At 33.8% G+C, this 15,745-nt stretch overlaps 1 protein-coding gene across 2 annotated transcripts in view; it reads right to left on the minus strand.

Moving 5' to 3' along the window:
* Positions 1-15,745, minus strand: part of LOC127425867 (sodium-coupled neutral amino acid transporter 3-like) — a 71,796-nt gene that overhangs the window by 28,068 nt on the left and 27,983 nt on the right. Inside the window, exons 2-5 of one of the 2 annotated variants that reach the window (XM_051672155.1) lie at positions 15,189-15,389; positions 14,590-14,622; positions 14,331-14,430; positions 13,914-14,029 (exon numbers count right to left, since the gene is read on the minus strand). In XM_051672155.1, coding sequence (XP_051528115.1) covers positions 13,914-14,029; positions 14,331-14,430; positions 14,590-14,622; positions 15,189-15,292 — 353 coding nt within the window. In that variant the 5' untranslated portion in view covers positions 15,293-15,389. The remainder of the gene's footprint in view (positions 1-13,913; positions 14,030-14,330; positions 14,431-14,589; positions 14,623-15,188; positions 15,390-15,745) is intronic. The other variant, XM_051672156.1, reaches the window with a different exon arrangement.

Consider the following 15,745-nt stretch of genomic DNA (forward strand, 5'->3'; position numbering starts at 1 on the left):
GTGAATATAGTGTGAATATAGTGTGACTATAGTGTGAATATAGAGTGAATATAGAGTGAATATAGTGTGAATATAGAGTGAATATAGAGTGAATATAGCGTGAATATAGAGTGAATATAGAGTGAATATAGTGTGAATATAGAGTGAATATAGAGTGAATATAGAGTGAATATAGTGTGAATATAGAGTGAATATAGAGTGAATATAGAGTGAATATAGTGTGAATATAGAGTGAATATAGAGTGAATATAGTGTGAATATAGAGTGAATATAGAGTGAATATAGCGTGAATATAGTGTGAATATAGTGTGACTATAGTGTGAATATAGAGTGAATATAGAGTGAATATAGTGTGAATATAGAGTGAATATAGAGTGAATATAGCGTGAATATAGAGTGAATATAGAGTGAATATAGTGTGAATATAGAGTGAATATAGAGTGAATATAGCGTGAATATAGAGTGAATATAGAGTGAATATAGAGTGAATATAGAGTGAATATAGTGTGACTATAGTGTGAATATAGAGTGAATATAGAGTGAATATAGTGTGAATATAGAGTGAATATAGTGTGAATATAGAGTGAATATAGAGTGAATATAGCGTGAATATAGAGTGAATATAGAGTGAATATAGTGTGAATATAGAGTGAATATAGAGTGAATATAGCGTGAATATAGAGTGAATATAGAGTGAATATAGTGTGAATATAGAGTGAATATAGAGTGAATATAGCGTGAATATAGAGTGAATATAGTGTGACTATAGAGTGAATATAGAGTGACTATAGAGTGAATATAGAGTGAATATAGAGTGAATATAGTGTGACTATAGAGTGAATATAGAGTGACTATAGAGTGAATATAGAGTGAATATAGAGTGAATACAGCATGAATATAGAGTGAATATAGAGTGAATATAGCGTGAATATAGCGTGAATATAGAGTGAATATAGAGTGAATATAGAGTGAATATAGAGTGAATATAGAGTGAATATAGAGTGAATACAGCATGAATATAGAGTGAAGATAGAGTGAATATAGTGTGAATATAGAGTGAATATAGAGTGAATATAGAGTGAATACAGCATGAATATAGAGTGAATATAGAGTGAATATAGCGTGAATATAGCGTGAATATAGAGTGAATATAGTGTGAATATAGAGTGAATATAGAGTGAATATAGCGTGAATATAGCGTGAATATAGAGTGAATATAGAGTGAATATAGAGTGAATATAGCGTGAATATAGAGTGAATATAGAGTGAATACAGCATGAATATAGAGTGAATATAGAGTGAATATAGAGTGAATATAGCGTGAATATAGAGTGAATATAGAGTGAATACAGCATGAATATAGCGTGAATATAGAGTGAATATAGAGTGAATATAGCGTGAATATAGAGTGAATATAGAGTGAATACAGCATGAATATAGAGTGAATATAGAGTGAATATAGCGTGAATATAGCGTGAATATAGAGTGAATATAGTGTGAATATAGAGTGAATATAGAGTGAATATAGCGTGAATATAGCGTGAATATAGTGTGAATATAGAGTGAATACAGCATGAATATAGAGTGAATATAGAGTGAATATAGAGTGAATACAGCATGAATATAGAGTGAATATAGAGTGAATATAGAGTGAATATAGTGTGACTATAGAGTGAATATAGAGTGACTATAGAGTGAATATAGAGTGAATATAGAGTGAATAGAGCATGAATATAGAGTGAATATAGAGTGAATATAGAGTGAATACAGCATGAATATAGAGTGAATATAGAGTGAATATAGTGTGAATATAGAGTGAATATAGCGTGAACATAGAGTGAATATAGAGTGAATACAGCATGAATATAGAGTGAATATAGCGTGAATATAGCGTGAATATAGAGTGAATATAGAGTGAATATAGCGTGAATATAGAGTGAATATAGAGTGAATATAGTGTGAATATAGAGTGAATATAGAGTGAATATAGAGTGAACATAGAGTGAATACAGCATGAATATAGAGTGAATATAGAGTGAATATAGAGTGAATACAGCATGAATATAGAGTGAATACAGAGTGAATATAGAGTGAATATAGCGTGAACATAGTGTGAATATAGAGTGAATATAGAGTGAATATAGAGTGAATATAGCGTGAATATAGAGTGAATATAGAGTGAATAAAGCGTGAATACAGAGTGAATATAGAGTGAATATAGAGTGAATATAGTGTGAATATAGAGTGAATACAGAGTGAATATAGAGTGAATATAGAGTGAATATAGTGTGAATATAGAGTGAATATAGAGTGAATATAGAGTGAATAAAGCGTTAATACAGAGTGAATATAGAGTGAATAAAGCGTGAATACAGAGTGAATATAGAGTGAATATAGAGTGAATAAAGCGTGAATACAGAGTGAATATAGAGTGAATATAGCGTGAATATAGTGTGAATATAGACTGAATATAGAGTGAAGATAGAGTGAATATAGAGTGAATATAGAGTGAATAAAGCGTGAATACAGCATGAATATAGAGTGAATATAGAGTGAATATAGAGTGAATACAGCATGAATATAGAGTGAATATAGAGTGAATATAGTGTGAATATAGAGTGAATATAGAGTGAATATAGAGTGAATATAGAGTGAATACAGCATGAATATAGAGTGAATATAGAGTGAATATAGAGTGAATATAGAGTGAATACAGCATGAATATAGAGTGAATACAGAGTGAATATAGAGTGAATATAGAGTGAATATAGCGTGAACATAGTGTGAATATAGAGTGAATATAGAGTGAATATAGAGTGAATATAGAGTGAATACAGCATGAATATAGAGTGAATACAGAGTGAATATAGAGTGAATATAGAGTGAATATAGCGTGAACATAGTGTGAATACAGAGTGAATATAGAGTGAATATAGAGTGAATATAGCGTGAATATAGAGTGAATATAGAGTGAATATAGAGTGAATATAGAGTGAATACAGCATGAATATAGAGTGAATATAGAGTGAATATAGAGTGAATACAGCATGAATATAGAGTGAATACAGAGTGAATATAGAGTGAATATAGCGTGAACATAGTGTGAATATAGAGTGAATATAGAGTGAATATAGAGTGAATATAGCGTGAATATAGAGTGAATATAGAGTGAATAAAGCGTGAATACAGAGTGAATATAGAGTGAATATAGCGTGAATATAGTGTGAATATAGACTGAATATAGAGTGAAGATAGAGTGAATATAGAGTGAATATAGAGTGAATAAAGCGTGAATACAGAGTGAATATAGCGTGAATACAGCATGAATATAGAGTGAATATAGAGTGAATATAGAGTGAATACAGCATGAATATAGCGTGAATATAGAGTGAATATAGAGTGAATATAGAGTGAATATAGAGTGAATACAGAGTGAATATAGAGTGAATATAGAGTGAATATAGTGTGAATATAGAGTGAATACAGAGTGAATATAGAGTGAATATAGAGTGAATATAGTGTGAATATAGTGTGAATATAGAGTGAATACAGAGTGAATATAGAGTGAATATAGAGTGAATATAGAGTGAATATAGAGTGAATAAAGCGTTAATACAGAGTGAATATAGAGTGAATATAGAGTGAATAAAGCGTGAATACAGAGTGAATATAGAGTGAATATAGAGTGAATAAAGCGTGAATACAGAGTGAATATAGAGTGAATATAGCGTGAATATAGTGTGAATATAGACTGAATATAGAGTGAAGATAGAGTGAATATAGAGTGAATATAGAGTGAATAAAGCGTGAATACAGAGTGAATATAGCGTGAATACAGCATGAATATAGAGTGAATATAGAGTGAATATAGAGTGAATACAGCATGAATATAGAGTGAATATAGAGTGAATATAGTGTGAATATAGAGTGAATATAGAGTGAATATAGAGTGAATATAGAGTGAATACAGCATGAATATAGAGTGAATATAGAGTGAATATAGAGTGAATATAGAGTGAATACAGAGTGAATATAGAGTGAATATAGAGTGAATATAGCGTGAACATAGTGTGAATATAGAGTGAATATAGAGTGAATATAGAGTGAATATAGCGTGAATATAGAGTGAATATAGAGTGAATAAAGCGTGAATACAGAGTGAATATAGAGTGAATATAGAGTGAATATAGTGTGAATATAGAGTGAATACAGAGTGAATATAGAGTGAATATAGAGTGAATATAGTGTGAATATAGTGTGAATATAGAGTGAATACAGAGTGAATATAGAGTGAATATAGAGTGAATATAGTGTGAATATAGAGTGAATATAGAGTGAATATAGAGTGAATAAAGCGTTAATACAGAGTGAATATAGAGTGAATATAGAGTGAATAAAGCGTGAATACAGAGTGAATATAGAGTGAATATAGAGTGAATAAAGCGTGAATACAAAGTGAATATAGAGTGAATATAGCGTGAATATAGTGTGAATATAGACTGAATATAGAGTGAAGATAGAGTGAATATAGAGTGAATATAGAGTGAATAAAGCGTGAATACAGAGTGAATATAGAGTGAATACAGCATGAATATAGAGTGAATATAGAGTGAATATAGAGTGAATACAGCATGAATATAGAGTGAATATAGAGTGAATATAGTGTGACTATAGCGTGAATATAGAGTGAATATAGTGTGAATATAGAGTGAATATAGTGTGAATATAGTGTGACTATAGCGTGAATATAGAGTGAATATAGTGTGAATATAGAGTGAATATAGAGTGAATATAGTGTGACTATAGCGTGAATATAGAGTGAATATAATGTGAATATAGAGTGAATATAGTGTGAATATAGAGTGAATACAGAGTGAATATAGAGTGAATATAGAGTGAATATAGTGTGAATATAGTGTGAATATAGAGTGAATACAGAGTGAATATAGAGTGAATACAGAGTGAATATAGAGTGAAGATAGAGTGAATATAGAGTGAATATAGAGTGAATAAAGCGTGAATACAGAGTGAATATAAAGTGAATAAAGCGTGAATACAGAGTGAATATAGAGTGAATACAGCATGAATATAGAGTGAAGATAGAGTGAATACAGAGTGAATACAGCATGAATATAGAGTGAATATAGAGTGAATATAGAGTGAATACAGCATGAATATAGAGTGAATATAGAGTGAATATAGTGTGACTATAGCGTGAATATAGAGTGAATATAGTGTGAATATAGAGTGAATATAGTGTGAATATAGAGTGAATATAGTGTGAATATAGAGTGAATACAGCATGAATATAGAGTGAATATAGCGTGAATATAGAGTGAATATAGTGTGAATATAGAGTGAATACAGCATGAATATAGAGTGAATATAGCGTGAATATAGTGTGAATATAGAGTGAATATAGTGTGAATATAGCGTGAATATAGCGTGAATATAGAGTGAATATAGAGTGAATATAGAGTGAATATAGCGTGAATATAGCGTGAATATAGAGTGAATATAGCATGAATATAGTGTGACTATAGCGTGAATATAGAGTGAATATAGAGTGAATATAGCGTGAATATAGTGTGAATATAGCGTGAATATAGTGTGACTATAGCGTGAATATAGTGTGACTATAGCGTGAATATAGCGTGAATATAGAGTGAATACAGCATGAATATAGAGTGAATATAGAGTGAATATAGTGTGACTATAGCGTGAATATAGAGTGAATACAGCATGAATATAGAGTGAATATAGAGTGAATATAGTGTGACTATAGCGTGAATACAGCATGAATATAGAGTGAATATAGTGTGACTATAGCGTGAATACAGCATGAATATAGAGTGAATATAGTGTGACTATAGCGTGAATATAGAGTGAATACAGCATGAATATAGAGTGAATATAGAGTGAATATAGTGTGACTATAGCGTGAATACAGCATGAATATAGAGTGAATATAGTGTGACTATAGCGTGAATACAGCATGAATATAGAGTGAATATAGTGTGACTATAGCGTGAATATAGAGTGAATATAGAGTGAATATAGCGTGAATATAGCGTGAATACAGAGTGAATATAGAGTGAAGATAGAGTGAATATAGAGTGAATATAGAGTGAATAAAGCGTGAATACAGAGTGAATATAGAGTGAATAAAGCGTGAATACAGAGTGAATATAGAGTGAATACAGCATGAATATAGAGTGAAGATAGAGTGAATATAGAGTGAATACAGCATGAATATAGAGTGAATATAGAGTGAATATAGAGTGAATACAGCATGAATATAGAGTGAATATAGAGTGAATATAGTGTGACTATAGCGTGAATATAGAGTGAATATAGTGTGAATATAGAGTGAATATAATGTGAATATAGAGTGAATATAGTGTGAATATAGAGTGAATACAGCATGAATATAGAGTGAATATAGCGTGAATATAGCGTGAATATAGAGTGAATATAGAGTGAATATATAGTGAATACAGCATGAATATAGAGTGAATATAGCGTGAATATAGTGTGAATATAGAGTGAATATAGTGTGAATATAGCGTGAATATAGCGTGAATATAGTGTGAATATAGAGTGAATATAGTGTGAATATAGAGTGAATACAGCATGAATATAGAGTGAATATAGCGTGAATATAGTGTGAATATAGAGTGAATATAGTGTGAATATAGTGTGAATATAGCGTGAATATAGAGTGAATATAGAGTGAATATAGAGTGAATATAGCGTGAATATAGCGTGAATATAGAGTGAATATAGTGTGAATATAGAGTGAATATAGTGTGAATATAGAGTGAATACAGCATGAATATAGAGTGAATATAGCATGAATATAGCGTGAATATAGAGTGAATATAGCGTGAATATAGCGTGAATATAGAGTGAATATAGCATGAATATAGAGTGAATATAGAGTGAATATAGCATGAATATAGTGTGACTATAGCGTGAATATAGAGTGAATATAGAGTGAATATAGCGTGAATATAGCGTGAATATAGCATGAATATAGTGTGACTATAGCGTGAATATAGAGTGAATATAGAGTGAATATAGCGTGAATATAGCGTGAATATAGCGTGAATATAGTGTGACTATAGCGTGAATATAGTGTGACTATAGCGTGAATATAGCGTGAATATAGCGTGAATATAGTGTGACTATAGCGTGAATATAGTGTGAATATAGCGTGAATATAGTGTGAATATAGAGTGAATATAGAGTGAATACAGCATGAATATAGAGTGAATATAGAGTGAATATAGTGTGAATATAGAGTGAATATAGAGTGAATACAGCATGAATATAGAGTGAATATAGAGTGAATATAGTGTGACTATAGCGTGAATATAGTGTGACTATAGCGTGAATATAGTGTGACTATAGCGTGAATATAGCGTGAATATAGCGTGAATATAGAGTGAATATAGAGTGAATACAGCATGAATATAGAGTGAATATAGAGTGAATATAGTGTGACTATAGCGTGAATATAGTGTGACTATAGCGTGAATATAGTGTGAATATAGAGTGAATATAGTGTGAATATAGTGTGACTATAGCGTGAATACAGCATGAATATAGAGTGAATATAGTGTGACTATAGCGTGAATATAGAGTGAATATAGCATGAATATAGAGTGAATATAGTGTGAATATAGTGTGACTATAGCGTGAATATAGAGTGAATATAGAGTGAATACAGCATGAATATAGAGTGAATACAGCATGAATATAGTGTGAATATAGTGTGAATATAGAGTGAATATAGAGTGAATATAGAGTGAATATAGTGTGACTATAGCGTGAATACAGCATGAATATAGAGTGAATATAGTGTGACTATAGCGTGAATATAGAGTGAATATAGCATGAATATAGAGTGAATATAGTGTGAATATAGTGTGACTATAGCGTGAATATAGAGTGAATATAGAGTGAATACAGCATGAATATAGAGTGAATACAGCATGAATATAGAGTGAATATAGAGTGAATATAGAGTGAATATAGTGTGAATATAGAGTGAACACAGCATGAATATAGAGTGAATATAGCGTGAATATAGAGTGAATATAGCATGAATATAGAGTGAATATAGAGTGAATATAGCATGAATATAGTGTGACTATAACGTGAATATAGAGTGAATATAGAGTGAATATAGAGTGAATATAGCGTGAATATAGAGTGAATATAGCATGAATATAGAGTGAATATAGAGTGAATATAGCATGAATATAGTGTGACTATAACGTGAATATAGAGTGAATATAGAGTGAATATAGCGTGAATATAGCGTGAATATAGCGTGAATATAGTGTGAATATAGAGTGAATATAGCGTGAATATAGCGTGAATATAGAGTGAATATAGTGTGAATATAGAGTGAAGATAGAATGAATATAGAGTGAATATAGAGTGAATAAAGCGTGAATACAGAGTGAATATAGAGTGAATATAGAGTGAATATAGAGTGAATAAAGCGTGAATACAGAGTGAATATAGAGTGAATATAGTGTGAATATAGCGTGAATATAGTGTGAATATAGAGTGAATATAGAGTGAAGATAGAATGAATATAGAGTGAATATAGAGTGAATAAAGCGTGAATATAGTGTGAATATAGAGTGAATATAGAGTGAATATAGTGTGAAGATAGAATGAATATAGAGTGAATATAGAGTGAATAAAGCGTGAATATAGTGTGAATATAGAGTGAATATAGAGTGAATATAGAGTGAATAAAGCGTGAATACAGAGTGAATATAGAGTGAATATAGAGTGAATATAGTGTGAATATAGAGTGAATATAGAGTGAAGATAGAATGAATATAGAGTGAATATAGAGTGAATAAAGCGTGAATACAGAGTGAATATAGAGTGAATATAGAGTGAATATAGAGTGAATAAAGCGTGAATACAGAGTGAATATAGAGTGAATATAGCGTGAATATAGTGTGAATATAGAGTGAATATAGAGTGAAGATAGAATGAATATAGAGTGAATATAGAGTGAATAAAGCGTGAATACAGAGTGAATATAGAGTGAATATAGAGTGAATATAGAGTGAATAAAGCGTGAATACAGAGTGAATATAGAGTGAATATAGCGTGAATATAGTGTGAATATAGAGTGAAGATAGAATGAATATAGAGTGAATATAGAGTGAATAAAGCGTGAATATAGTGTGAATATAGAGTGAATATAGAGTGAATATAGCGTGAATATAGTGTGAATATAGAGTGAATATAGAGTGAAGATAGAATGAATATAGAGTGAATATAGAGTGAATAAAGCGTGAATACAGAGTGAATATAGAGTGAATATAGAGTGAATATAGAGTGAATAAAGCGTGAATACAGTGTGAATATAGAGTGAATATAGCGTGAATATAGAGTGAAGATAGAGTGAATATAGAGTGAAAATAGAGTGAATAAAGCGTGAATACAGAGTGAATATAGAGTGAATACAGCATGAATATAGAGTGAATATAGCGTGAATATAGTGTGAATATAGAGTGAATATAGAGTGAAGATAGAGTGAATATAGAGTGAATATAGAGTGAATAAAGCGTGAATACAGAGTGAATATAGAGTGAAGATAGAGTGAATATAGAGTGAATATAGAGTGAATAAAGCGTGAATACAGAGTGAATATAAAGTGAATAAAGCGTGAATACAGAGTGAATATAGAGTGAATACAGCATGAATATAGAGTGAAGATAGAGTGAATACAGAGTGAATACAGCATGAATATAGAGTGAATATAGAGTGAATATAGAGTGAATACAGCATGAATATAGAGTGAATATAGAGTGAATATAGTGTGACTATAGCGTGAATATAGAGTGAATATAGTGTGAATATAGAGTGAATATAGTGTGAATATAGAGTGAATATAGTGTGAATATAGAGTGAATACAGCATGAATATAGAGTGAATATAGCGTGAATATAGAGTGAATATAGTGTGAATATAGAGTGAATACAGCATGAATATAGAGTGAATATAGCGTGAATATAGTGTGAATATAGAGTGAATATAGTGTGAATATAGCGTGAATATAGCGTGAATATAGAGTGAATATAGAGTGAATATAGTGTGAATATAGAGTGAATATAGTGTGAATATAGCGTGAATATAGCGTGAATATAGAGTGAATATAGCGTGAATATAGCGTGAATATAGAGTGAATATAGCATGAATATAGTGTGACTATAGCGTGAATATAGAGTGAATATAGAGTGAATATAGCGTGAATATAGTGTGAATATAGCGTGAATATAGTGTGACTATAGCGTGAATATAGTGTGACTATAGCGTGAATATAGCGTGAATATAGAGTGAATACAGCATGAATATAGAGTGAATATAGAGTGAATATAGTGTGACTATAGCGTGAATATAGAGTGAATACAGCATGAATATAGAGTGAATATAGAGTGAATATAGTGTGACTATAGCGTGAATATAGAGTGAATACAGCATGAATATAGAGTGAATATAGAGTGAATATAGTGTGACTATAGCGTGAATATAGAGTGAATACAGCATGAATATAGAGTGAATATAGAGTGAATATAGAGTGAATATAGCGTGAATACAGCATGAATATAGAGTGAATATAGTGTGACTATAGCGTGAATACAGCATGAATATAGAGTGAATATAGTGTGACTATAGCGTGAATATAGAGTGAATATAGCATGAATATAGAGTGAATATAGTGTGAATATAGAGAGAATACAGCATGAATATAGAGTGAATATAGCGTGAATATTGCATGAATTTAGCGTGTAAAGCGAGTGTTCTGGTACAGTCCGATCAGCTTCACTGCAGTTCAGTCAGGAAACAAATCTCTCTGTTGATTTGACTTTTCTAATAAAGGCTGCTTTACTAGAGGATTATTACAGCGGCGGACCAGTTCATAGAGTGAGACTTGACCCAGATCCATCTGTTGATACCCAACAAACTTGAGGGAGCTGTGACGCTGACATTGCATAAAGAACTATAGCAAAAAAGTTTGAGATTAAGCCCTTTAAGCTTCAGGGATTAACCACTGAGATGGAACAAGAAGTTTTATCAAGTGACATGAAACTACATTTTCATCTAATCAAAGAACAAAACTATAAAGCCTTTAAAGGAATAATATGTGTTTCCACTCTCAAACCTTTTATAGTTCAATCGAGTGAGCAGGTTCATTTGGGTCAGTGCTGAACCCGTGAACCATTACAGGTCCAGAAACTTTGAATTTCTTATCTTTAAAGACAACATGAGATCAAAACTGATGTTATATTGACATTATAAATATCCCTTGTCTTAAAGTGCATGCTTTTCTAAAGAAAATTAAAAATTAACAACTTTCTCCATCTATGAAATTATAAAATGACTTTCCTGTTCTGCTGATATCCGCAAAGCCGCGGGCCCAGACTGATGTTTTTACGGACATTTTCAACCTTTCCCTCTCTTTGTCTGTAGTCCCCACGTGCTTTAAAACATCCACCATTGTGCCTGTTCCAAAGCAATCAAAAATAACTTGATTAAATGACTGGTGTCCTGTTGCTCTGACCCCCATCATCAGCAAATGCTTTGAGAGACTAATCAGAGATTACATCTGCTCTGTGCTGCCTCCATCACTGGACCTATTGCAGTTTGCTTACTGCAACAACTGCTCCACTGATGATGCCATTGCATCTACAATACACACTGCTCTCTCCCACCTGGAAAAAAAGAACACTTATGTGAGAATGTTGTTTGTAGACTACAGCTCAGCATTCAACACCATAGTGCCCTCCAAGCTTGATGTGAAACTCCGGGCTCTGGGCTTAAACAGCTCGCTGTGCAGCTGGATCCTGGACTTCCTGTCAAGCAGACGCCAGGTGGTTAGAATAGGCAGCAACATCTCCTCATCACTGACCCTCAATGCTGGAGCCCCACAGGGCTGTGTTCTCAGCCCACTACTGTATTCCTTGTACACACATGACTGTGTGGCAACACATAGCTCCAATGCCATCATTAAGTTTGCTGATGACACGACGGTGGTAGGTCTGATCACTGACAATGATGAAACAGCCTACAGAGAGGAGGTGCACACTCTGACACACTGGTGTCAGGAGCACAACCTCTCCCTCAATGTCAGTAAGACAAAGGAGCTTGTGGTGGACTTCAGAAGAAAAGACAGAGAACACAGTCCCATCACCATCAATGGAGCACCAGTGGAGAGAGTCAGCAGCTTCAAGTTCCTGGGTGTCCACATCACTGAGGAACTCACATGGTCCGTCCACACTGAAGTCGTTGTGAAGAAGGCTCATCAGCGCCTCTTCTTCCTGAGACGGCTGAGGAAGTTTCGAATGAACCGCCACATCCTCACACGGTTCTACACCTGCACTGTAGAGAGCATCCTGACTGGCTGCATCTCCACCTGGTACGGCAATAGCACCGCCCACAACCGCAAAGCACTGCAAAGGGTGGTGCGAACTGCCAGACATATCATCGGAGGTGAGCTTCCCTTCCTCCAGGACATATATACCAGGCGGTGTGTGAAAAAAGCTCGGAGGATCATCAGAGACTCCAGCCACCCGAGCCATGGGCTGTTCTCACTGCTACCATCAGGTAGGCGGTATCGCAGCATCAGGACCCGCACCAGCCGACTCCATGACAGCTTCTTCCCCCAAGCAATCAGACTTCTGAACTCTTGATCTCCCATGATCAAAATACATCAGCACTGCACTTTATTACTCTTACTCTTATATCTCACACCGGACTGTCATAAATTATATTATTATTATATTATATTCTCTCTTAATAACTGACTATCAACCGACAGCCTGAATGTCAATACACTACAATACTGTACATTCTATATATACTATATATACTTTTTTATATATTTTTATTTTTTATTTTTATTGAATAATGTGTATCTATATAGTGTGTATTGTATACTGTACAGTGTATGTTATTATTTGTATATTGTTGAGTGTAATTATGTGTATAACAGATGTTTAATTGTGCTGTGTTAATTTGATGTTATTGTAAATTGGTATATGTCTCATCACTGTCACGACTGCTATGTTGATCGGAACTGCACACAAGAATTTCACACACCATTGCACTTGTGTATATGGCTGTGTGACAATAAAGTGATTTGATTTGATTTGATTTGATTTGATTTTGATGTAAACAGCCATGGAGAAATTATCTTAACCAATAATATCATAAACAAAATTTTCACAACAATCAAATCCTGATGTATAAAATCAAGTCCTGTCTTTCAATAATTCCTGCTGAATATTCTGTTTCTCCTGGAAATATGTTACATTGCGCAAATTAAATGTGTGAATTCCGTTTCATGCCGTCTTCTCGCTAAAACAGAAAGCCTGAAATATGCGTTTATCCAAAGTAACATCCAGTGCATTTATTTCAGGTTCACAGCAGTGATGGTTGTGAGAATCAAACCACTAATTATCTTACGATTACCGACCCTGAACTTTAACCAAAAATTAGGGAGGACGTCGTTATTAAAGGGCGTACAAGATAAAGTGAGAGCTACACAAGCATTCAGCACTAAATAACACTGGTTTAATAGCATAATGAACATGCAATTAGCATATTAACACACTCCACAATAAAGTTATTTAGAAGAATATTCAAACAGAGCAACAACAGCATTTATTCTCAATGAAGAAACACTGATTCTATGATAAACAAGAATTTATTTTCACATCTGGCTGATACGTTAATGATCCGACAAAGTGGTTGATGATAGTGTCTAATGTCCAATCAACTGATTAGTTCTATCTCGGTACATTCATACATTCACCTGTTCAGTAATACAATCATCCACCGGCACTGATCGAGTTTCAATTCAAACTGTAACTTACACAAAGAGAACGATGCCAGTGTTAGCCATGGCATATGCTAATCCAAGAATCCCACTTCCCATGATGGCATTTCCCAAGTTGAAGACTGACATCCCAAAAGAAGTCTTCCCCTCAAACTGAGAAAGAGGGAACACAGAGAGGTTAGTCCACACATTCACATCTGACAAGATAAAGTGTGTCATTACCGTGCCACTAGCAATACCAAACAGAACTGCGACTGTAAAATAATGACTGTTTTCAAACAGGTTTCCCGAACACTCCCCCGTTCGTTGTTCAAACAGATAGTCCCGCCCCACTGGTCGGGTCAATGTTGCTGTGAAAATATTTTAACATTGAAAAAATGACACACTTCACCTTTAAGCTAAAATTATCATTATGAACTGATAAACATGTATTTTTATTAAAAGCTCAACTTGCATCTGTGAAGTGAGGGGTTTTCTTGTCATCCACATTGGAGAGAAACTCTGCCAGACTTTCCACCAGATTCGCTTCAACACTACCTGCGGTTCTCTCAGTACTAAAGACACAAAGAAGAGTCATGAGATCGAGTGAAAGTACAATATGGTAATTAAAATATCCTGTTTATCAGAGTAACATCCATACAGTCTGCACCCAGACCATGAAGTGATATATGTTACACTCTCAACAGCTGAACATCCCTCATAGTGCGACATACCTGGCATTTTCAGTGCTATTTGATACAAGATCCCTACAGAGCAGTGTGGCATCCACGAAAGCACAAGAGACAGAGAAATCATGATGAACGCATCCTTATACAAACACACTTATGGAGGCATGTGGCCACAGACAATGCGATGAGGTGCCAAAGGTCAAGGCAGTTCCTCAACATGCAGGCAGACACACACACATTCATAAGCACACAACATCACAAAAATTACAGACACACTGTTATTAAGAAGAGTGTAACATCGGTGCTTTGTGCTCAGTGACATCTGAACTGTGACGTTCAGTGACATTCTGTGATAACAGACGGGCTTCACCTTTTTCAGATGACATGACTGGATGCTGGAAGATACCACAAACACACACTAAGGTTCATATGATACGGAGGCCCATGTGTTTGCCAAAAAAAACCTTAATCATGTCATTAAAATGATTGGCCAGAAAGGAAAAGCTTATGTCTAAATGAACTCCACCTTTATGTGAAAATGATTTATTAATAAATAAACAGATAAAGAGATGCCCAAAATGGATGACGGACAATAAGCCATCTTTAACTAGACATGTGCACTGCATCCTTGAGCACATACTTACTGAGTGGCATCTTCTGATTGGCTTTTCATTGCAGTTGCGGTCGTCTCCTCACCAGCTTCGTACCCTTTGCCATTGGGAATAGCGTTCATCTCAGCGGGCTCCATGCTTCAGAATGATTATTCTCACTCTTCAAGTGTGTGTGAGAGAGAGAGAGAGAAGAAGATCTGTAGAGGAACCACTGGCTCTTTCCCTGTTAGAAACCTAGAGGCAAAAACAATGCATAAGAGCACATATTAACTCCAGCTCATTTGGAGGAGATGTGGCCAGTCTGGCACAGTAAATATGGAGATTATTTCATCGCTTTAGACAGGATTTGTTCTCAGTTGTGGCCTGTAATCGAAAGTCTGAGAGACCCTTTAAAGTCGACATAAAATCAAAACTGACCCTAATGATTTTAATACATGTTCCTGGTCTTACTGTGAACGATTCATCAGTGCATGTTATTCCAAAGAAAAAAATAATCTTTTATTAAAAACTTCCGCTTCTGAAATGACTTAGCTTTTCAACTGACTTCACCAATCCCTCATAACCCAATCAATTCAAGTCTTGTCCTCCAT

This window comes from Myxocyprinus asiaticus, chromosome 35 (genome assembly GCF_019703515.2).
Source record: "Myxocyprinus asiaticus isolate MX2 ecotype Aquarium Trade chromosome 35, UBuf_Myxa_2, whole genome shotgun sequence".
In the NCBI taxonomy this organism is placed as follows: Eukaryota; Metazoa; Chordata; class Actinopteri; order Cypriniformes; family Catostomidae; genus Myxocyprinus; species Myxocyprinus asiaticus.